Source organism: Saccostrea cucullata, unplaced genomic scaffold (genome assembly GCF_032062105.1).
Source record: "Saccostrea cucullata isolate Sc308-1 unplaced genomic scaffold, CSIRO_AGI_Scuc_v1 ctg843, whole genome shotgun sequence".
Taxonomy (NCBI): Eukaryota; Metazoa; Mollusca; class Bivalvia; order Ostreida; family Ostreidae; genus Saccostrea; species Saccostrea cuccullata.
In genome coordinates, this window is record NW_026924530.1 from 196,148 (window position 1) to 219,692 (window position 23,545).

Here is a 23,545-nt window from a genome sequence, read left to right on the forward strand (position 1 = left end):
ATGTCCACAATTACATCAGATACCACAATGCCAACACAAGAGAACATATCAACAGAAACATTAACGACAGGATCAACAACTTCACCAACGACAGCAATAATGAGAAATGATACTGAAACACCAACAACCGTAACAACCAATACAGCTGTGATATCGACAAGCGACGCCACTATATCTGAAATAGAAACAAGTATAAAATCAACGGAACAAGTTACAGAATTGACAACTACGACAACAGACACCACAACACTGGAAAATGCAACTCCCATTGTACCAGTTACTACAACATTTTCAGAAGAATCATCGACTGCTGCTGTATCAGTAGAAACCAAAGAACAGACAACTTCAGAAACAACGGTTTCTCGGACATCTACGTATAAAACACAAACATCAGACACACAAACAACGGAGGCGTCAACTCCTATAACTACAAATACAGAACCAACGACTAGTGCTGAATCTTCAACACCGACAACCTCACTAAGAGGTTCAACATCAACACCAACATTACAAACGACAACGACTATGAAATCAACAACTACAATGACTCCAACATTATTGCCAACAACGACGACGACGACAACAACAACAACAACAACACAAAGCACAGCATTTCCAACTACTCAATCATCAACGCAAGAATATTCAACATCAATGACATCAACGACACAAGCAGAAACATCAAGTTCATTACATGTATCATCTGAAGAAGAGCCATCCTCATACGCACCAATAAGTACAACAGTTAAAACAACAACAACCGAACTCCCAACATCGACAGAAACGACATCAACACTAACACCACCAATAAGTTCTGAGTCAGCATCAACAGCACAAGATATAACAACATCTACAGAGGAAACAACGGAAACAATGGAGATTGTAACAGCAATTCTAAGAACATCAACAGAAATGACCTCAACGATGGTACCAACAACAATATCTGAAGCAGCAACAACACAATTACTATCAACGCTGCCAGGTAATTTTGTAATAAACAGGATAAAAAAATTCATCCTATTATTAGAAATTTATGAACTGTAATTATTTGGAAATGACAAAATTTGGCTTGATGGATTTGCTCAAACTAGGATAGCTGAAAAAAATCCATTTTATAAATCCCAATTTTTGAAAGTTTTTTTAATATTTTTTTAATTCTATATTTCGTTATATCTTTTTCTTTTTTTTAACAGTGAAAAGTTTTATACAACTTTTATTTGTATGAGAAAACTTCGAAGAATCATATTTAAAAAATATCTTTTTCCTCACAGATATAACAAATCTGACGGTTTTAATACGTTCATTTGACGTCATTGAGGGAAAAGAGAATAGTCCTTTGATTGAATGTATTTTTCCGGTGTATAATATGAGCGACGATGTAAAAGTCACTTGGCTGAAAAACGGATTAATAATTCAAAGTTCAACATTTATCAGGGTTGATATCTATTGTTATTATTATACCTGTTATTCAAGACTTATTTTTCTCCAAATAAGCATTCTAGTAGAAGGTATGTAAATCATTCCTTTTAACTGTTATTTCAATTGACTAGTTAAAAGTAGACGTAGTAACAAAACTAAAATTAGATTTCACTTGAAGCTTCCAGTACAGGCACTGAGACGTCTTAAAAATTGAATTTCTTTTTAGGACTGTATACTTGCCAGGTAGGAGTAAATGGAACAGGAGGATACTTAAACGGAACAGCGAAAACAAATATAGAAATGAAGCAAATACCTTTCTTAGTGATGCGCCCAATTCGATCTTCGATTAAGGAACATCACGTTATTGATATTGATTGCTATATAAGAAACAAAGACAAAGCATTCATTGAATCAAATGTCAGCTTAACGATGTGTTTAAACAATACTGAAATCACTAATTCTACCGGAAACGAATACAACCAAACTTACGTATTAACTGCTTTTAGACATTCAACAGAGTACATTATAACCTGTGGACTCGGAAACTGTACATATTTAGGGAAAAAATCTTCAATTACAGTTGTAAAGCCAGGTAAGGTTAAGTCGAGAGAATTAATTCATTGCTTATATTTAATCCAATTGTAAAACACTTTTTTTTTGCTTTAATATATATCTCACTGATCGGATAGTATAAAAATTACCTATAATAATTAATTATGACATTATTTCGTTAAATTCGAGCACTAGGTATTGATCATTATAAATCAATTTGATACTGATTTCAAAATTATATCAATATCATCATATCTGGCCCTGGGATCGTAAAATATCTTAAGATTAAGGCAAAGTTTTTATGTTGCATTTAATCGATGTAGAAGCTATGCACCATTAATCAAAATATTTCTCAACAGGGTTGTTTTTTTAAGTGTTATTATTTGCAAATTTAGAGACAAATCCAAGAATTGATTAACATTTTACAGGTGGTTGAAAATTTGACTTAAGTTCAAGTCTGTTTCATGTTCCTGGAGCGTGGAAAATAAAATTATACTGTCAGTTTTTCTTTAAACGAATTAGTTTTTAAAATCTTCCCGGTCTTATGGCCTTCTGTGATATTTTCTTTAATTATTTTTTTTGCAATTTCGTAGGAAGTATAATTTTGAAATTTAATTGCCATCTGCGAATATTAGGCACTAGACTCAAGAAAACAGCACATTTTGTAAATTATTAAACTTCATAAAAATACTCCTCACCCCCGCTCAGCACGTGAATGCCTTGTTCCGAGGAAATTTTTTATATAAGTAAACATGTCTACGTGAATAATTGTAAAAATGTGTCCCTTTGAATTACAGATGTTATCATTTGCGAAAGTGAGGAAGAATGGCCTACCACAAAGGCAGGAAATAATGCCACAGCTCCTTGTCCACAAAACTACACCGGTATTTACTCTGATGATTATAATTTCCTCAAATTTATAAGGAATATCTGTTCAACGTACAATTGAAATAGATTTAAGAGTTTTTATCTTTAGGTACCCAAAAAAGGAAATGTAACAGCGCTGGTCAGTGGGAAGAACCAAATGTAGATGAATGTAAGCGGGCAGAACTAGAGAAAGTTGAAAATGTAAGGAATTAGATACCTCGTTTCTTTCTTTTTTTTTCAAAAAAAAAAAAAAAACTTTTAAGGAAACACGAACGACTTTTTGCGAATTACCAAGGTATCAAAAGATTTTTCAAAATTTAAGCTGGGTTCAAAATTGAAATGACAATTAACAATAATTTGTTGACTCGATTTTATGATATCCGTTTCTTTCTTTGTTTCATTATACATGTAGTTTTAAGTTCGATTTGATACTAGTATATCCTTTTGCACTCAAAATAAAAAGCATCACATAGTCTGATTTTAACACATTTGTTTCTTATTTGTGTTTTATTAGAGGAAGACACCTCTGATGTTTTGGAGGTCCTGCTTGCTCTGCTCCTATTTTGTTTTGTTTTATGGATTTTTAATGTTGAATACTGTTTCAATTGTTATCTACACATGTTTCATCCTATGTAAATCAAAATATACTTTTGACAAATAAGTTGATGAGACAATGAAACCAATTTAATGATACGAACATTAAAATATGGCCAGTTTTTGTTCGGTTGAATCTTTTTTGATATTTTTCAGATTAATTATTTAGCAAATATTTACTCACTGATTTCGTTTGTCCGGGCATATGACAGGAGATGCTCTCTCTCTTCTATGAAATCTTATCAAATCTTTGTTTTCAGAGATATGTGCAAACTCTGTTCATAATTTTATTGTTTAATTGGACGTTGGAAAATTTCATTATATAATATTGTAAAGTTTTGTTCTTTTCATTTTCAGTAAGGACTTCTTTGTTATTATATATACATCTATAGTCTTCGAAAATGCTACATGTATAATATATACTCAGTAAAAATTTCCCACTCTGATTTTCTTAGGTGCTCAACACAATAAATGACACAGAGGAGATTTCTGGAGATATTATTGAGTCATCATTATCTGCTATATCCACCATTGTTAGCGAAACTCCAACCGCAGATAAAGAGGCCAGTATAGCTCACGTGAACATCATACACAGTGTCCAGCTCATATCGAAGATATCTAATAAAAATATTAGTTTCACGGATCAAAAAGCTGCAGAGAAAACAACAGAAGTACGAATTTGTATTTTTGACATTAATCTTTACTGTTTAACAATTCAAATCATTTTGTTAACGAATGCATCATTTGCACTTACTAATTAACATTTTGTGGAGAATGCTGATATAGGATATGCCTTTTGCGCAACCCGTTTAAATATTATTACATAATAAGATACGTTCAAATTAACTTAACATTTTCAGAACATTTTTATGTTAATACATTGTATATCGTTTGACTGTGAAGCATACCACTGTTCATAATGTGCAATGCTTGTAAAATAATATGGAAAATTGAAATAGAACCTTTATCATTCAGACATTCATGGGAGTTGTCAGTAATCTTTTGGACACGGGAACAGAACACGTGAAAAATACTACTGATGAAAAAGAGGTATATTTTTCCCTTCTAATATGTTTGGTATAATTATATTTAACAAGAGGCTCGTGGTCATAATGCTCAACTGCTCAACTCAGCTATGAATATGACAAAGAATGACCGCAATGTCTTTAACAGAAAAAAAAAACATTTTAAGTTTTTCTTTGATTTTCATAAGTCTGGGGTCATGAAAACATAATTTTACAGGACTTTAGGATACGTACATAATAACATCACACATCATGACCTTCTTGATTTTAAGAAAATAATTTAAAATTTTATTTCTATATACGAGTATGTTCCCTCCTTTTTACCTTGGGGGGGGGGGTGTTGAGATTTGAGAAGAACCCAAGCAATTTCAGGAAGCTTTCAAGTAATAAGTTCAGTCTTCTTTTCTACCCATATGGTTCAGGAGAAGATGACACCCAATCTTTTTTGTGTTTTTCTTGTTTTATCTCCCTATGAATGACAGTACTGTCTTTCTTTTAAAAACCTGTTATCCCTTTACCCAACGATATTTTGTTGCAAGTTTAGTTTAAATTTGCCTGAAATTCTTATAAAAAGAGGGAAAATATTTTTTTAAAGTTACCAGCTTGACGGACAGACAAAGAAAAGAGAAGTGATAGGAAATAGATGATTTGAAACCATATTTTCAACTAATATTATCCTTTTTTAAAGAACCAGAATGATTGAACGTCCAGAAATACAATTTTCTTATTTTCATAAAAGGTCACTGGTACAATATTAGCCTCTGTGGACGGATTTGCAAAATCTGTAACGAAATCTCTAGAAGTCAACGAGACAGTCACAGTTAAGAAACAACATATCTGTAAGACTATTTTATCTAACTGGGGATAAAGAGAACTATCACTTTTTTTAAATTTAATGATTGAGTTTTAATTTACAATTGCAGTATTGAGTATTGAGAAAATTCCAAAACAGGAGATTGTTTTCCCAAAGGAGATCGAAAATTTAAATGACTCTATAACAGGGTTCAAGTTACCCGAATCAGCATTACAAAGTATTGCAGGTATCAAAATTATGAGATGATTTTACTTCTATTTTTAAATAGGTGCTAATTACTTCATTTTTAATATGTTTATTATATAGTCACTTTTTTTTGAATTTCAGGTAGTGATGTTGCATTTACAGCAGTAAAATACGATAATCTTAGGTCGAACTTTGATACCGAAAACACCATCAAGTATGTCATCGACTTATTAGAAAAACCTCCTTAATTATTCTAAAAAATGTTACTTAAAATTAAGTTTATGAAAAAAGAATATAATTTAACTATACTCTATCTATGGTGAACATTTTGTTATATAAGATATTTGCACCATATACAATCTTTCATTTTGTTAAATATTGTCTGATAGTTTTTTACTTACTTAAAAGTTGACAAGCAAAAAAAAAAAAAAAAAAAAAAAAAGGAAGAAAAAGGAGAAAATTGCCCAAACTCGAAAATCCTATTCCGTGGCCGGGGGGTGGGGGTGGGTGGGTTAGAGGACAACTTTTTTGCAATGCCAACTGCTTTCAGTACCTATTTTTCTGCACTCAATACTACATTTCCCTTACATCAATTGAAAAAAAAAGTGGGGGGGGGGGGGGGGGGGGCTAGGCCCTCCCGCCCCCCCCCCCCCCCGCCTGTTGCTACGTGCATGTTCAAATTGTTAGACCATTACTTTTAAACTGAATCGAGTTTTTCGTCAACTCATTTTGACAAGAAGCACAAATAGCGGATATTCCCTGTCGACAGGCGATGCTTGCCTTTGCATGACGACAATATCCAATATCCAATCACTGATGGCTTTGAGGTTCCTGTTACTCTGATCCTGATTTGTATTGTTGCTATAAATTTATAGACTTTCGTGTATTATTTCTGTTCCTTATCTTCATTTTTAGTGATGTTCCTATTCTGTATTGTTTAAAGGACTTTTAAATGCTGTTCGTTATCGCCATATGTTTCATTTTAAACATAGAAGACAATCAATAAAGACAAATTTGTTTATAAACAGCACATTATTTGTTGATTCATGAGTTGTATGTAAAATTAATAGCAAAAAAACTTTGTTTGTTTGGGGTTTTTTTTGTTTAACGTTCCTCCAGAGAATTTTTCACTCATATTGGGTTGTCACCACTTGCCGGTGGAGAGCTGAAAATGTTGAACAATGCTCCACACGCAAGGCCATTAAGCAGTGAGGGATCTCTTTAGTGCAAGCATCTACTGTGACTCGGGACCTCGGTTTATACTGTCTCATCCGAAGGAACGGATTAATTTTTTTGTTATTCTTTTATACACTTAGTATACTAGTAATACGTATTTCCAGGTAAAGACAATTAGATGGGAAAATATCAGAATGCTCCTTTTCCACAAACATCATCATAACATAGTAATGCAGTTCTGTGTACATGTAGTTATGTTTGATAATGTGGTATTTTAAATCTATGAAATTTAATAACACGACTCTGATTTTTTTTCATGAAGGACCTCAACAATCGACTCCAGTGTATTATCGCTTACAGTGGACAATTTGAATGGAAACCTAACGGGTAACATCACACTTACCTTCCAACGAAATTCAAGAAACGTACGTCCGAAGATATAGTTATCACCATTTTAAAAATACACGCTTATCGTAGCTGAGCTTTTCCGATCTTTTTTCCGTCTGTCTATTCTGTCCGTCTGTGTGTAAGATATACAAAAATTTTTGACTCAAAAACCACTCACTGACAGGTAAGTCTAACTAAAGCATCATTTGAATGCAAAAAAAGAATCAATTAAAGGACTTTTGACAAAGGGATTACTAAGAGCAGGTAAAATTCTAAAATCTTTCAAGAAAACACTGCCAGAAAAGTTAAAACATGTTGTTAGGGTGACGAAAGAGTTTTAAATGAGAATTTATAGGAATTATCTCTCAAAATCTCCTTCTTTATAACCACCGGCATGTAATCTTTCTGATATGCCTTAGATTGTTAATTGTTTACATATATATGTTATATTTGCATATCCACTGCTCTCTCCCACTATGAACATGTAGACATTAACTGCATTCATAGCACTATAGACGCAACTGCTTCTGCTATGAGTGCAAGTGCTCTATTTCACTCGTCTAGAACAAGCTCCACTACACTTATATTCCGTGTTGAGAAGTATATATATGAAATGTTTCGAAAGAGGAATTAAAATAAGTTTGTAATAATATTCGTTGGAAAAAAAAGAAATTCAGAATATTTAAAATTGCTGATTTATATCCTTAAAAATTCAATTTTGGTCAATGTATTTAATTGTATAATAAAACTTTTAAAAAATTGTAAAAAAAACTGCATATTTTTATTTTTTCGTTTCATGCATATTTGTACAAAGAACGATAACTCTTCACACTTGGGTACTAACATTCAGAAAGAAAAAAAATTACTAGTATATCTTATTTCAAGAACGATTTCAGCTATTAAAAATAAATAGAAAAACTAAAAAAAAATCATAGAAAAGCATTCTGGAGTTATAAACATTATAAAAGCATTCTCATTTTTAATCATAGTGTTAAATTATTGATTTTTGTCAGCGGTTTTTAATAACGTTGATCGATGACGTCACGCATCAAAACAAAAATTAAGGGAATGTGATGATGGCGCTGCTTGTATCCAGATAACTGTGTTTGAGAGGGAAATACTTTATAAATTATTTGTGATTTATTAGATAAAAGGAGCATTGATCAGGTGTACTGAATTTAAAGCCATATGTTTTTCTTTACCGAAGACAAGAAGCCGCGTCCTTATGTAAGTCAGGATTTCCTCTGATATTCTTGAAAAAAAAAATCAAAGAATGCAAATATAAGTAATAAACAACGATTATTCAGTGAACATGGCATTATGAATAGCAATAGCTCTGCTGGCATATTTTCCATGATGCGCTAGCGCGCATCATGGAATATGCCAGCAGAGCAATTGCTATTCATAATGCCATGTTCACTGAATAACGTTGTTTATTATACTTCTGTTAAAATGTTTCCTATATAAAGTTCAGAGGGTAAAATAACTATTCCTCATAGTCTGAAAATTTTCCCCCATAGAAAGCTATACCCCCGGGGTATAGTTTTTGCTACCCACACCTCGGAAAATTTTCATGCAATTTTTGACGCCAAGTTTAATTTCCAGCGTTAAATCCGTAGCCTGATGATGTCATAATGACTTATGTAGCATTGTGACGTCATCAGGATTTCAGCTTATTCTCGCAGTATTATCTAACACCAAAGTAAATTCAAACCTAAGAAATTATAATATACATCAGTATAATAAAACACTTATCCACTGGCTGTGAGTGAGATAGCTCTTTTATCAAACCCTTGACAGGAACTATTCCCCTCGGGCAAGCCCTCGGGGAATAGTTCCCTGTCGCGGGTTTGATAAAAGAGCTATCCCACTCACAACCATTGGAGAAGTGTATATTATTTCTTAAATAGTTCCCAGGGTAAGGTGGGGACAATAAATGATAAGGAATTAAATATTTATATGTTATGTTGCTCACATACTCGTGATGACAATTTGGGGCTATAATGAGGCCAGAATTATTGATTTACTTTTTTTTATTCCTCAATCAATCAAATTTTGAATGCAAACAATCTCGTTACATAAATGCAAAAATATGTGATAGAATATTTAAGAAATTAAGGAAAGATGGAGAAGGGGAGAAGAGTGGGGAAGAGGGATGAGAAAGAAAGGACACTGAACTTTTTCTGGATTTAAAATTTACTTGTGACTATTTTGGAAGGAAATATTACAATGGAAATAAAATTTTATATAATGCGTTTAATATACTGTAGTATTTTTAAAGAACAAAATATTTCTTTTCAACAACATAACCAAGGGTACGCCAGTTATAATGGTATTCAATCATTCGAACAAAGAGGCTAAGGAAATGAGCTTTTAAAATTCAAATAAGGAATACAATGTCCCTATTGATTCAAGTGAGCAATTTAGCCCATGATCCTTTTGTTATAAAATCTTTCATCACTCAGTATCATCTTTTTAGGTCACCTGAGTAAACTCAGGTTACCTATTGCTATCCGTTTCGTCCGTCGTCGTGTGTCGTGCGTCGTGCGTCGTGTGCTAACATTTGAACATTTTCATCTTCTTCTCTGAAACCACTGAACCAATTTCAACCAATTTTGGCATACAGCATCTATGGGTGAAGGGGAACAAAAATTGTGAATTTCATGGTCCCTGCCCCCCTGGGGCCTTGGGAGTGGGGCCAAAACCACTAAAATTAGTGCAATCTTTAAAAATCTTCTTCTTTTCTCCTGGACATCAGGCAGTCAAACTGTTGGTAATCAGCATTGAGTCCTCTACCAAAATTGTGAAATTCATTGGCCCCCAGGGTCAGGGGTTCTTAAGTGCTAGGGTGGGGCTCTATTGATTATATAGTGAAAATGCATAAATTCTTTGAAAATCTTCTTCTCTGCTCCTGGGTATCAAATAAACAAACTAAGTACAAAGTTATGATGAGCAAGTTTGCCTCATTCAGATTTGTGAATTTTATGGCCCCAGGATCAGGGGTTCTGGTGTAAGGGCGGGGCTCTATTGATTATATAGTGAAAATGCATAAATTCTTTGAAAATCTTCTTCTCTGCTCCTGGGTATCAAATAAACAAACTAAGTACATTGTTATGTCATGACCAAGAGTGCTTCTTTCAAAATTTTTAATTTTATGGCCCTAGGGTCAGGGGTTCTGGTGTTAAGGCTGGGCTCTATTGGTTATATCGTGAAAATGCATTTATTATTTAAAAATCTTCTTCTCTGCTTCTGGGTATTAAATAAACAAAGTAAATAGTTAATGATCAAGAATGACACCTTAACCAAATTTGTGGTTTTTTTATGTCCCCTGTATCAGGGGTTCTGCCATTTGCTTTAGGGAGGAGGGGCTCTTTTGATTATTTAGTGAAAATACATTAATTCTTTGAAAATCTTTTCCTTTGCTCCAGGGTATTTATGCCAATTATCTAAGTTTATATATATTTATGATGAAAAAAGGTGCATCTAGCAATATACGTTGAATTTTTAATGCCCCTGGGTCAGGGGTAGGAGTGGGGGGTTACTTAGTCTGAAAATAAATTAATGCTTTGAAATCTTCATTTTGGTATTAATCAACCATTTATGATCAAATAAAATTTATGATAAAGTTTCCAAAATTTTGAAATAAATGGCCCCAGGGTTAGTGGTTCCTTTGGAGTGAGGTGCATAACTGGTTATAAAGTGGAAGTGTATTTTCTCTTTGTTACTCTGATCTACTTCTGGGTATTAAGTAACTACCGGTAGATCTAGAGTAAGCATGCTAAGTGTATAATTATGATAAGCAATACTGCCTCTTTCAAAATTATGAATTTCATGGCCTGTGGTTTAAAACACGAAACAGTTCAATTGTCAAAAGTTGTTACATGATCCTCAGGTGACCTATAAGGCCCGTGGGCCTCTTGTTATTTTTAGGTCTCAGCCAACAACACCAATGCAGAATGTGTCTTTCTATATGAAGCAAGGTAATTAGTCGCCTGTGTTTAAGTTCTTGTGCGTTCCTTAAAACTTACCTTTTATATAATTTTGTTGTGGAAAAGTTGTGTTTAAGTTGTTGTGTTACTTAAAACTTACCTTTTATATAATTTTATTGTGGAAAATATACCGATGTAAAATACTTGCCAAAATGATCGATGCAAACAAAAATCTTAAAACCGCACAAAGGAAAACTTCCGCAAGTGCTTTTTGAAACTTTCTGGCTTATGTTTTAAATCATTTTCCATGAATTCTGTTTTGAAATTAGATTTCTGCAAAGGAAGAGAAAGCAGTCATTATAGCACAATATATGGGTGCAAATGTAAAAGATGCAGGACAATAAGTTTAATAGACCTGAATATAAAGTTTAGTTAATTAATTAATGCAATTGGTTTCGCTATAAACCCGATGACACCATCTGTCATTTTTAACATATGCCAAACCAAATTAAATAATTTCAAGATTAAATTTCATGCATCTTTTTAAAAATATTGTACTATTAGACGTTTAATTTACCTTTCCTGCCGAAAACCAATTTCTTTAATTTTTTTTTACTTTTGTGCCAAGCAATTTATTTGACAACAGATTTAGAGATTAAGAAAATACGTAAACAAACAGACAAATCGACAATTACTGTACTGCATACTTTCAGAAACTAGTCCTTTTTAAAGAAAAATATGTGTTCAAAAATTTTTGTTGTTTGTTAAAAATTTAATTCTACATTTTTTTTTATTTGAAGCTTATGGAAGAAATCGGGTTGTAGTGTTAACACTTCCCTCTCCAATAGTTCACAGACCGTGTGTGAGTGTAATCACTTGACCAACTTTGCTATATTGATGAGTTTGGATGATAGTGGGGAAAATAAGGTATAAATTATGCACAATTATGCCTAATATCTGATAATTCATGATAATATTTATCTAATTATAACTCATTATTTTTTTCATACACTTTTCCGAATACTAAAGTAAGTAATTACTTTACTTGGAAGACAGTTCGATAAAATGCTGTAATTATGCAACAGATTATTCGGTAAAACAATTATTTTAAATTACGTCAATTTAAGCATTCTACCATCTAGAATTATTACATTCTTATGATAATGCAGTTATAAAACCATGTAATCCCTCTGACTACAACATTTATCTATTTTATCAGCTATCAGAAGAGGATAAGAAATGGTTGACAATGATTTCCATTATTGGATGCAGTTTTTCTATTGTTGGAGCAATGGCAACGATTGTCATATATCTGTACTTCTGGAGGTGAATTACTGATTTCACTGCTTATTTGATAGCCCTTATGAAACATAATGTTTTGTCCAGTAAGATTTTACAATTTATTCATTTTCTCTCCGCCATTACAGATACATTAAATCACGACGATCTGTACTGATTATCAACCTCTGTGTGTCTTTGTCCGTTGCCTACTTGTTGTTCCTAACAGCTGGAAACCAAACTAACAATGAGGTAAATGCTTATACAATTATAATTTACTTCTATTTGATAAAAGTTAATGTAATATAGTTGATACAACATTTTAATAAAATGACTAGTGTCGTTTAGTTTTAAGAAATGAATGTAATATTTTTTCCTTTGATCGATGTATCAAAGAAAAATTTGGACGGAAAACTTCATCAATGCGCGTAGCGCATTGATGAAAAAGTTTTCCGTCCAAATTTTTCTTTGATACATCGATCAAAGGAAAAAATATTACATTCATTTCTTATCATTTAATTATGATTTAAAAAAAATAAAACGAAACTTTCTTTCACCTTTCTATTGAATTTACGCATCAAAAACAGTGCGCACGAATGCATCACAACAACGTTAACGTTGCTGAAATTCAAAATGGCTCAAACGAGGAAACGTTCTCAAATATTGTCGTGGCATTACCAACATTCTCTGAAACAATTTACAGTTCTTTAACACAAAAAACTTACCTGTTGTGTTATCCCAATCGGTATATTTTCCCCGGTAAGTTATCTAAGTTCGTAAATGTAAAGGGAAGCTACTCAAATATCCTAACAGTTCGAACATTAACGTTAGGTCACAGAAATTTTGGATTTCTATTTGCACATCTTTTCATCTGAATATATTATAAATACGTATCACAACCTGTCAATGCTGTAAAACCTGAAAGAGTCTGCTGTCGACTGTGTAAGATTAAAAGAATATGTCCTCATTCATGCAGTGTCGTTTTTCTCTATCATTCGTTTCCCAAAATTTAACAGATTAACGGTTTTCCTCACTTTGGTAGCATAAAAAAACGTTAATTCAGAATTCTATTGTTCATACCAGACATCTCAAAGCCAAACATTTAACAAAATTATGTCGATTTCTCTCCTTCTTTCCCAAAACTGTACTGTTGTTATGCAGACGATTTGATTTATTTAGCAAAGGGCGATAATTCAACAAGAAACGAAAGTAGAAAATAAGTCAGGAACATAACGGACAGATTTCGAAATTCAGGAAAATATTTATTAAAGTAAAATTATTTAATTATTCCTTCAAGAAGTAAGTAACCTGGAAGCGGGAAATATACATGCAGAGACTGCCAAGTAGTTCCGGCTGCTTAGTGCAAGCGAACTCTAGATTTTATTGATGCAGGTATCAAAAGAATTTTTCAACCAATCAGAAGCAAGTATTTCATAGAAATTAAATGATTTTAAATTACCTCATAATGCGAACTCTTTTTTCACTTCTGATTTTTGCAGATCCTTTATTTTCATGAATAAAGTATGAATGTGTTCTCTTGATACAAGCACAATTAAAATGTGTACAGTAAAAACCTCTGTTCGACAAATTAAATGATAATAAGATATGATTTGTAACTTAAGACACACGTTTACGTTTCGTTCCAGACCGTGTGTACTATCATTGCGGCTCTTCTCCAGTACTTTTTCCTTGCCATGTTTTGTATGATGTTTGCCCTGGGCATTGATCTGGCAGTTGCCATACTTGATGTTTTCAGTAGCAGATCTAGTTCTGCTCTTTTACTACTACTGGGCTGGGGTAATTAATTACAGGAAGTTTATAGTTATATATATACTTAAAAATTAGTCCAAGTTTTTTTAAACACCCTGACATAGTATTTCTTAATCATTGACGAGTATAAATTTCGAGTAATGTTATTCCCATCAAAACAAATTTTAAATTAATAAATTTTAAGCATTTGATTAGGTATAAAAATTGTGTAAGAAATTGATCAAATGTAAATTTTTGAATCCTAACAATTAGGTTTATTATTTTTTTTTACGTGACTGTAATTGTTCCATTACATTAGGACTACCAGCTGCTATCGTGGGAATCACTCTCGGAGCAACAGAACTACATGACATAGGAAATGAAACGTTGTGAGTACATCATGTGTCTTATGATTAGCTTACCATTATTGTTCTTTCCAAGTTGTAATTCTTCCTGTCCCTTATTGTGAATTCAAGGGAAATTATATTGACGTGAAGACGAAATGTCCATGTTTTTATTTTAATTAAATCACAATGAAAGATATTTCTAATGCATAACATTGATATGCATATCACGTTTTTTCACTATTTTTAAGTTCCGGATTTGTCAAATGTTTTTAAAGGTACTTGGACACAGATTTGAAGTTAATATTTTCTCTATAATATTACGACTTATATAATATTTTAATAGCATTTCACACAAAAATTAATTTAAAATCTTATTTTATTTAAAAGTTATTAAAACTTTTTAAAAAGTTTTAATATTTCTCATAAAAACACAACAAGATAGCCACTTTTCCTAAGGATTAAGAGTAAAGTTAAAATTTGTGAATGTGTAAGGATGTGTCAATCAAACCCGCAAAATTTTTTGAAAGTTTTAATAACTTTTAAATCAAATAAGATTTTTAATAATTTTTTGTGTGAAATGCTATTAAAATATATAATTCGTGATATTATACAGAAAATATTAACTTCAAATCTGTGTACAAGTACCTTTAAGGAATCTTATGCACTTAATTGATTGAGATACAATAATTTCATGGTTTGAAATTGTTTGTTTATCTATTCACAAGTCCATACAATGATATATGAGGTACTAGGAGCATATTTATATACATATATATATACAAAATACAATATAAAGGCCTAAAATGTTTGATTTGAACAATCTCAATTATACCCCTTTATAGACTACTTTTATTCAATTAATTTTGCCACAATTGTCTTTGATATTATTTATTGTCAAATTATATGTATAACAAACCTTCTTTAATTATTTTAGTTGCTGGCTGAGGAACAGTGCTCTTTATGGATTTATTGTCCCTGCCATGATAATTATTTTGGTAATGAAAAAATAATATAATGCATTTTATACTTGTATTATTTTCTAATTGAAGTTAAGAAATAATTTAAATACGTGCTGAAAATCATGCCTTCACATCTAATACTAGCTAAGGAAAAAACCCGATTACATGTATTAATTCCTTTCAAATTACAAAGTGCTATGGATCTGACTCTGATTTACAGTTCATTTTCATATATAATAATAAATAGTCTTTTTACAATTTATACATGTACAAATGCAAGTCATAATTTTATACGCTCACATGATTTGAAGCGCGTGAAGTGGCATTGTGACGTCATAATCAATACTACAAACAAGGTTGAAAACAATGCTTGAAATTGGAAGGATAGATATAAAATAAGTTTATTCCGGGATTATTTTCCAAACACAAAACATCGTTCACATCACGACAGGAAATCAGATGGTTATAACTTGTAATCCAGACATATTTTATTTTCTACAACAGAAGTTTGCTACCTAATGAAAATTTAAGAGTCATGCAACCTTCAATGTTTTATTTCTTCAAACCCTGACAATATAATAAATTAAAGCAATCATGGACTCTTTCTGTTGTGAGGATGTTTTATTTTGTAATGTTTTTCGCGAGAATAATATCACTATATAGTGAGCTCGATCCTCGGTCTGACATTTTTCTTGTAAATACAGTAAAACTCGTTTAGTGCAAACATGGATATTGAGAATATAACGAAGTTTTCTTATATCCCCAGCTATACAAGATTTATGAATTCCTTATATGGATTAAAGAAGTACGGATATAGTGAAGTAATTTCATAGGTCCTATTGACTTCGTTAAAGCAAATTTTTACTGTACCTGTCCATAATCACTACTAAATGAATCCATAGGTGCATAAGGAGTTTCGAGGATCATTTTAGTATTTTTTAAATCTCAATTACACATAAGTTTTGTTATTTTCATTTAATTTTTAATTTGACTGACCTAGGCCTGTAATTTCATTAATCGATAAATTCTAACACACTGTTCGTGAAATTTTTCAGGTAAATTTTGTCATCGTTGTCATGGTAATGAAAACAATGTTCTCCTCCTCTTTTATGGTGAAAAAGTCTGTGAAAGAAAAGGCAATGTAAGTCTTATTTCGTGAGTACTTGTTTTGTGTACATATTTCTATCCGAATGTAATATGAATTTTTGTAGTTTTAGTATCAAGTAATTCGCACTGAAAAATTTAAACAATCAGAAAATCTTTTATTTGTATGGTAAAAAAGCTGTAGACAGTATTTATTTACAGCTACATGCTATTATTAGCTCACCTGACCCGAAGGCTCAAGTGAGCTTTTCTGATCAAAATTTGTCCGTTGTCTGTCGTCGTAGTCGTTGTCGTCGTTGTCGTCGTAGTCGTTGTTGTCGTTGTAAACTTTTCACATTTTCATCTTCTTCTCAAGAACCACTGGGCCAATTTCAACCAAACTTGCCACAAAGTATCCTTGGATAAAGGGGATTCAAGTTTGTTCAAATGAAGGGCCATGCCCTTTTCCAAGGGGAGATAATCATGAATAAGAGAAAAATTATTGGCATTTTTAAAAAATCTTCTTCTCAAGAACCACTGGGCCAGGAAAGATGAAACTCATGTGGAATCATCCTCAGGTAGTGTAAATTCAAGGTTGTTCAAGTCATGACCCCCGGGGGTAGGGCGGGGCCAAAATGGCCGATCAAAGTTTTACATAGGAATATAAAGGAAAAATCTTTAAAAATCTTCTTCTCAAGAACCACTGGGCCAGGAAAGATGAAACTCATGTGGAATCATCCTCAGGTAGTGTAGATTCAAGTTTGTTCAAGTCATGACCCCCGGGGGTAGGGCGGGGCCAAAATGGCCGATCAAGTTTTACATAGGAATATGTAGGAAAAATCTTAAAAAATCTTCTTCTCAAGAAACATTGAATCAGGAAGGATGAAAGTAATGTGAAATTATCCTCAGGTAATGTAGATTCAAGTTTGTTCAAGTCATGACCCCGGGGGGTAAGGGTGTGGCCAAAATGGCCGACCAAAGTTTTACATAGAACTATATGGAAACCTTTTTAAATCTTCTTTTCAAGCACTTCAAAGCCATGATTAGTAATATTTATATGTAATCATCCTCAGGTAATGTAGATTCTAGTTTGTTCAAATTATGATCCCCTTGGGGGTTAAAATTCAAGCCCCCCCCCCCCCCCCCACTTAAGTTAACTTACAGTTCTGATCTGATATGTGTTTTTTTTCCTAGCTGATGTGCTCAGATGAGCGCTGTGGCCCCTGGGCCTCTTGTAGAATAAAGTATTCACGGGTTTTCTTCTTTATAATACAGTAAAACTACAATTAAGATTTGAGCTTGATTACTGTTCGCTATACATATATTTATGGCACGCCAAATCCACAAAAATGAGCAAAACATAGTTTCACAGTCGATAAACTAGGTTTATCGGTTGTAAACTATAGTTTACGGACTGTAAACTATAGTTAACAACGTTAATCTATATTTTGCATCTGTAAACCATAGTTAATGCGATAATCTATGTTTCACAACCGTAAACTATACTTAACATCGAAAACGATCATTTGCGATCGCAAAACATAGATTATCTGATAAATACAGTTTCACGATTTGTAAACTATAGTTTACAAACCGTTAACTATAGTTAACGATCTGATAAATATAGTTTCACGATTTGTGAAACTATGATTAACAACTCTTAACTATAGTTTACGATTGTAAACTATAGTTTACAAACGTAAATTTATGTTTATCAACAAAATCTATTGTTAACGCTTTATTCAGACAGATAAACTTAGATTAGCATTCGTAAACTATAGTTAACGACCGTTAAATATAGTTTTACAGATGAAAACTATACTTAACGAATCGTTAACTATAGTTTACGGTTTGTAAACTATAGTTTACAGTCGATTAACCTAGTTTATCAATTGTGAAACTAGGTTTATCTCATTTTTGTGAATTTGGCGTGCCATATATATTTCATAATATTCAAATGTATAAAACCATTTATACATTTTGTACCTTTCATTTCATGATAAAAAAAAATGTAAAAGAAAGCATCAATGCAATCCCCATAAAAATATCTAACTCCTTGTCTGTACAATTGTTTTCATTGTTATATGTTGCAGAAGCGGGGTTCGAGGAATGAGTGCATTGTTACCTGTACTTGGGTTGACTTGGGTTTTTGGAATTTTATCGATAGATAGCAGTACAATTGTTTTCAAATATTTATTTGCCATATTTAACTCTTTACAAGTAAGTCTTCTTTCTATTCCTTTCTTTCAACAAAAACTAAAAATTGATATGTTTTCACACTTTGTTTTTATATGTGTTTTACAATGGCCCTTTTTCTTCATGACATCACCAATTCAAGTGAAAGAAGGTTAAATGGAACAGTTGCAAATGAAAGAGGGTTAATTGTAATGGTTTTATAGGTTCCTGAACGTAGAAATATTTTTCTATCGTATGAACAAAGAGTCAATGATACAGTTAACAAAAGTTAATGAAAAAGTATGGAATATTTTTTTAGTAGTTAAATCATTATTTCTGGGGGCTGAGCGCAACAAACCCTGGGTCAGAAGTTTTCCAGAGGAATATATAAACTGTATTTTACAAAAGTCTTCTCAAGAACAGCTAAGCCATTCTTAGTCATATTATACAGAAGAATCCTTTGATAGCAAAGATTCAAAATGTTCAAATCATGACTCCTGCAGTAGGGTGGGGTCATGACAGTTGGTAAAAGATTTACATATGAATATAAAGGTATATTGATTGCCGGTAAGATCATTTGCGTGAAACGTATTGAAGACTTCAAAGAGTAGAATGACCTCACAACTCTTAAAATGTACTAGTCAAAGGGCATATAAGACAAAGATTAGGATAAGCAAGGCATTCAGTAGCTAGATGGTAATTGTGATTCAACAACCAAGCTTTATGATGAACGTGATGCCTTTAACATTTCAATCGTCAACTTCCCTTACTTGTGCAGCAATATACCTTCATTCCCTGCTTACGGGGTTTTAATCTCTCAGTTGATTCGATACGCAAGACTATGCTCTACAAATAAACAATTTCTAAAACAAGGTTAATTATGTACAAACGAGTCAATGAAACAAGAATTTCAACAATCTCGTTTAAAATCATCATTTCGGATTTCTGATTTTTCCTTGCCAGTGTGTTCTGATGAATGAGTTGACCAATAGAACTCTTTTTCCTATTTAAAGTCACCACACTATTAATTATTCTTGGCATAAATGACTAATCAATCTTATATTTTATGTACTTGCTTTGTTAATTTTATGATTTGTAGTTGATGCCTTCCTTATGGTTTGCTTACCTACACACTATTATTTTAAAGCAAGCATAAAAAATGTGTCTAAGTAAAATGTAGTTGTCCTTGAAAACTTGTTTGTTTCATTCAAATATTAAGTAAAAGGTATTCTGTATTTTTGATTTTCAGGGCCTTTTTATTTTCCTATTTCATGTATTAATGAACAATCAGGTATAGTACATGTATGCATTCATGTATGTGTATAAGCATAACGGTAAATAATACAAAAAATAAAATAAGTCAATTTTCAGATCAGTAAAGTGTCATTCCTACTTTGCTCAGTAAAAGGGGATTTTTTTTTTCAAATTAAAAGTTAAGATTTTTTTGTTTAAATTCTGATTTGTACCTGGTATATTAAATGTACTAATAATAACTATACGAGATTTTCTTTATAATCTATTAAACAGCACTCAGTTTGTAGAGAATCACTGTACATGTATATACGTATATTATATAGGTTCGGCAAGCCATGTCAAGAAAAATTAGAAAATATGAATCAAGAACATTAACGACTCGAACGTCCAAGAACAAATTAGTAAGTATAAAAACCTTTAACTAAATAAATTCGGAGTGGTAATTAATAAATTTTCAATAGTTCCTGCTCAATCACCATCTCTACTTGGAATGGTAATCTTGAAATGAATTATTAAAAACAAAACTAGATACGAAATTTAATTTATTATTTTTTTTTATTTGATATAGGTTTCAAAATCGAGTTCTAAAGACTTATACAGTGAAGAGGAATTCAAAGGTAAATATCTTCTTTTTTTTACTTCGAGTATTTTTTAGCTCTACTGGTCAGAGACCAGAAGAGCTTATGCGATAGTAATGCGTCCGTCGTCCGTCCGTCTGTCTGTCTGTCCGTCTGTAAACAATTTTTCAAAATGCTACTCCTCGTACAGTTTTGGTCTGATTTCAATATAACTTGGCACACAAGTAGAGTACACTAAGATACATAATTCTGTGTATCGGTTTTTGATTTCGATGAACGGTGTTGCCATGGTTACTAAAAATAGAATTTTCTGTGAAATTCTTTCAAAATGCTACTCCTCCTACAGTTTTGGTCTGATTTCAATATAACTTGGCACACAAGTAGACTACACTAAGATACATAATTCTGTGTATCGGTTTTTGATTTCGATGAACGGTGTTGCCGTGGTTACTAAAAATAGAAATTTCTGTGAAATTCTTTCAAAATGCTACTCCTCGTACAGTTTTGGTCTGATTTCAATATAACATGGCACACAAGTAGACTACACTAAGATACATAATTCTGTGTATTGGTTTTCTATTTCGATGAATGGTGTTGACGTGGTTACTATAAATAGAAATTTCTGTGAAATTCTTTCAAAATGCTACTCCTCCTACAGGTTTGGTCTGATTTCAATATAACTTGGCACACAAGTAGACTACACTAAGATACATAATTCTGTATATCGGTTTTTGATTTCGATGAACGGTGTTGCCGTGGTTACTAAAAATAGAAATTTCTGTTAAATACTCTCAAAATGCTACTCCAAATACAGTTTTAGTGTGATTATAATATAATGTGGCATGCAAGTAGACTACACTAAGAACATAAAGAGACTTAATCAAGGATCATTATTCTATTTATTGCTGTAGAAAAGTTTCAATTCCCAACTGCTTATTGAAAAGTACTTTTCTCTTCCTTTGCTATAAGTACAAACCAGTAGAGCTTCAGTCTCGACAGAGACTTCTGGTTTTTATACTTAATTCTGTTGTTGCTAAATTTTTTCTATTAAATAACAGAGATACGAAAACACTCAGAGGGATCCATTATACCAAGGATAAAATTACCGGTATGTAAAATGTGAAAAATTGGACAAGAAAATTAGACCCTTTCATTATTAAAATTGTTTTTAAAAAATGCAAATTTATATAGGATAGTAAAATACCATTTGAATTTAATAAAAAAAAAATATCTTAATTAATCGCTGAACTAAATTGAACATATTAAATAAAATTTTAATTAAAGTAAGTTTGATTGTATATGTTCATATATTTTTTTCTTTTCTCCATAGACCCCTGTTCGATGGGGAAAATCGACGCCATGTTAAAATTTCTTATAATGCATTTTGATACTCTTTTTGCATTATCATCAATTAATATGTGATTTTGGACTCTTTTAAAGAAGAGGATATGAACGTAGTGAAGTCTAGAAAAACGATGTTTTTGATGTTATACTGTTTTTTTTTTTTTTTTTTTTTTTTTGCTGTTCATGTACAGAAAAATGATTATTATTGGTTGACATCCCGCTTCATAATGATTTAGATTATGGTCACATGTTTATAAAACTGTTCATTCTTTCACGCATGTAATGTTCAACATTGAAGACCGAATGCATATAATACATGTATCATGCTGGAACATGAACAAGTTATCTTTGCTGTGGTAAAAGTATATTTATTTTTAAGATTATAAAATCCTCAATTTTATTCATGTAATTATTTAACACGATTCCCATGTTTTGCATCATTTGGTTTCTTCGATATATTTATTTTCCTTACCTTTACACTTACAAATGTATGTGATAATATTATTACAATAAACTGCGTGAAAATTTGATTAGATTTGTCAAAATTTATGCAAGTTACAAACTAAAATTCATTTAATTTATACTAAGGATCTTTACTTCATGCACAAGTTGATAATCAGATACCAGATGACTAATAGAAGAGTTCTTTTAATTTTTTAGTAACACTCAGAGGATAATTACACTTGTTATGAACCTTATCAATTCATCAGGTAAACAGAACATTCCATAGTCGAATTCAGTATTAAAACAAAGGCCTAGCTACCAATTGATATGAAATATGCTGTACTTCCATTCTCTTTGAAAAAAAAATTCGGTCTATGATGTCATAAAGATTGATTTTAATAAAATGTTGAGAAGTAGAAATGATGTTATTAATTCTGGTATAATTTAATCATTTCAAATTTTAAAGTTCTTTCGATTTTTAAATTTCAAAATCTGATAAGCACTACGTTTTTAAAGGTGCATGGACACAGATTTGAAGTTAATATTTTCTGTATAATACACGTATCACGATTTATATTATATATTAATAGCATTTCACACAAAAATATATTGAAAATTTTATATCATTTTAAGTTATTGAAACTTCAAAGTTTTGGATTGTTTGATTGACAGATTCTTACACTTTTCACCAGTTTTTTTTTACTTTTATTCTTTATACGTACGACAATTGACAATATTTTTGTGTATTGTGTATCAATGAAAAATATTAAAACTTTAATCTAGAAAAATAATTATATCTAGAGTAGAAATGTTCGAAAGCAAATCCCCTTCACAAGTATCGTCATTTTACTCGCAATTGCAAGAATGAAAAACTTCCTAAATGTTCTCCTTCATTAATCTGTTAATTATTTAGAAAGGAGTAAAAAAGAGGCTTGGAGGAACATTTTTTGGAACCCACTTATTTTTGAAGAAAGATTAATCGATTTGCTTATCAAATGTTGAGAAAAAAAAACAATACTTCATATAGAAAAAAAATCACGATTTCAAACATTCTTTTCATCATAACAACTATGAACTTCAAACTCTGAAATCGATCTATAATCAGATCTGTTAAGTTTTTATATCAAGTGCTTTTGTTTCAAAATAAGTTGAAAAAGAAATAGATACATGTAGAGATAACGAACATTATTCAAGCTCAACAGCCCATTTCACAGTACAAAATAGGAGCATTGCGAACACGGATCTCAAACACATCTCAAACACATCAGGTAGGATCAGGTGCCATGTAGGAGGGATTATCCTCGGCTAAACGCAACCTCCGCCGTGTGCTCCCTGTCATGTAAATAATGGACAACAATTTGTATGAAAAACGTCGGTCAGCATTT

At 31.8% G+C, this 23,545-nt stretch overlaps 2 protein-coding genes across 2 annotated transcripts; both read left to right on the top strand.

The window, feature by feature from the left end:
* Positions 1–12,311, top strand: LOC134266649 (uncharacterized). Its single transcript, XM_062748865.1, has 13 exons — positions 1–982; positions 1,646–2,011; positions 2,769–2,855; positions 2,948–3,039; positions 3,888–4,103; positions 4,408–4,482; positions 5,197–5,296; positions 5,381–5,497; positions 5,599–5,671; positions 6,956–7,058; positions 10,951–11,000; positions 11,750–11,876; positions 12,169–12,311. The coding sequence occupies exons 1-13, from the start codon at positions 1–3 to the stop codon at positions 12,277–12,279; spliced, it is 2,499 nt and encodes an 832-aa protein (XP_062604849.1). The 3' UTR covers positions 12,280–12,311.
* A 2-nt stretch (positions 12,312–12,313) lies between these two features.
* Positions 12,314–21,834, top strand: LOC134266641 (adhesion G-protein coupled receptor D1-like). Its single transcript, XM_062748859.1, has 11 exons — positions 12,314–12,479; positions 13,874–14,024; positions 14,296–14,365; positions 15,258–15,318; positions 16,338–16,423; positions 18,459–18,585; positions 19,790–19,831; positions 20,118–20,195; positions 20,363–20,411; positions 21,431–21,480; positions 21,703–21,834. The coding sequence occupies exons 2-11, from the start codon at positions 13,922–13,924 to the stop codon at positions 21,736–21,738; spliced, it is 702 nt and encodes a 233-aa protein (XP_062604843.1). The 5' UTR covers positions 12,314–12,479; positions 13,874–13,921; the 3' UTR covers positions 21,739–21,834.
* Positions 21,835–23,545: the final 1,711 nt, after the last annotated feature.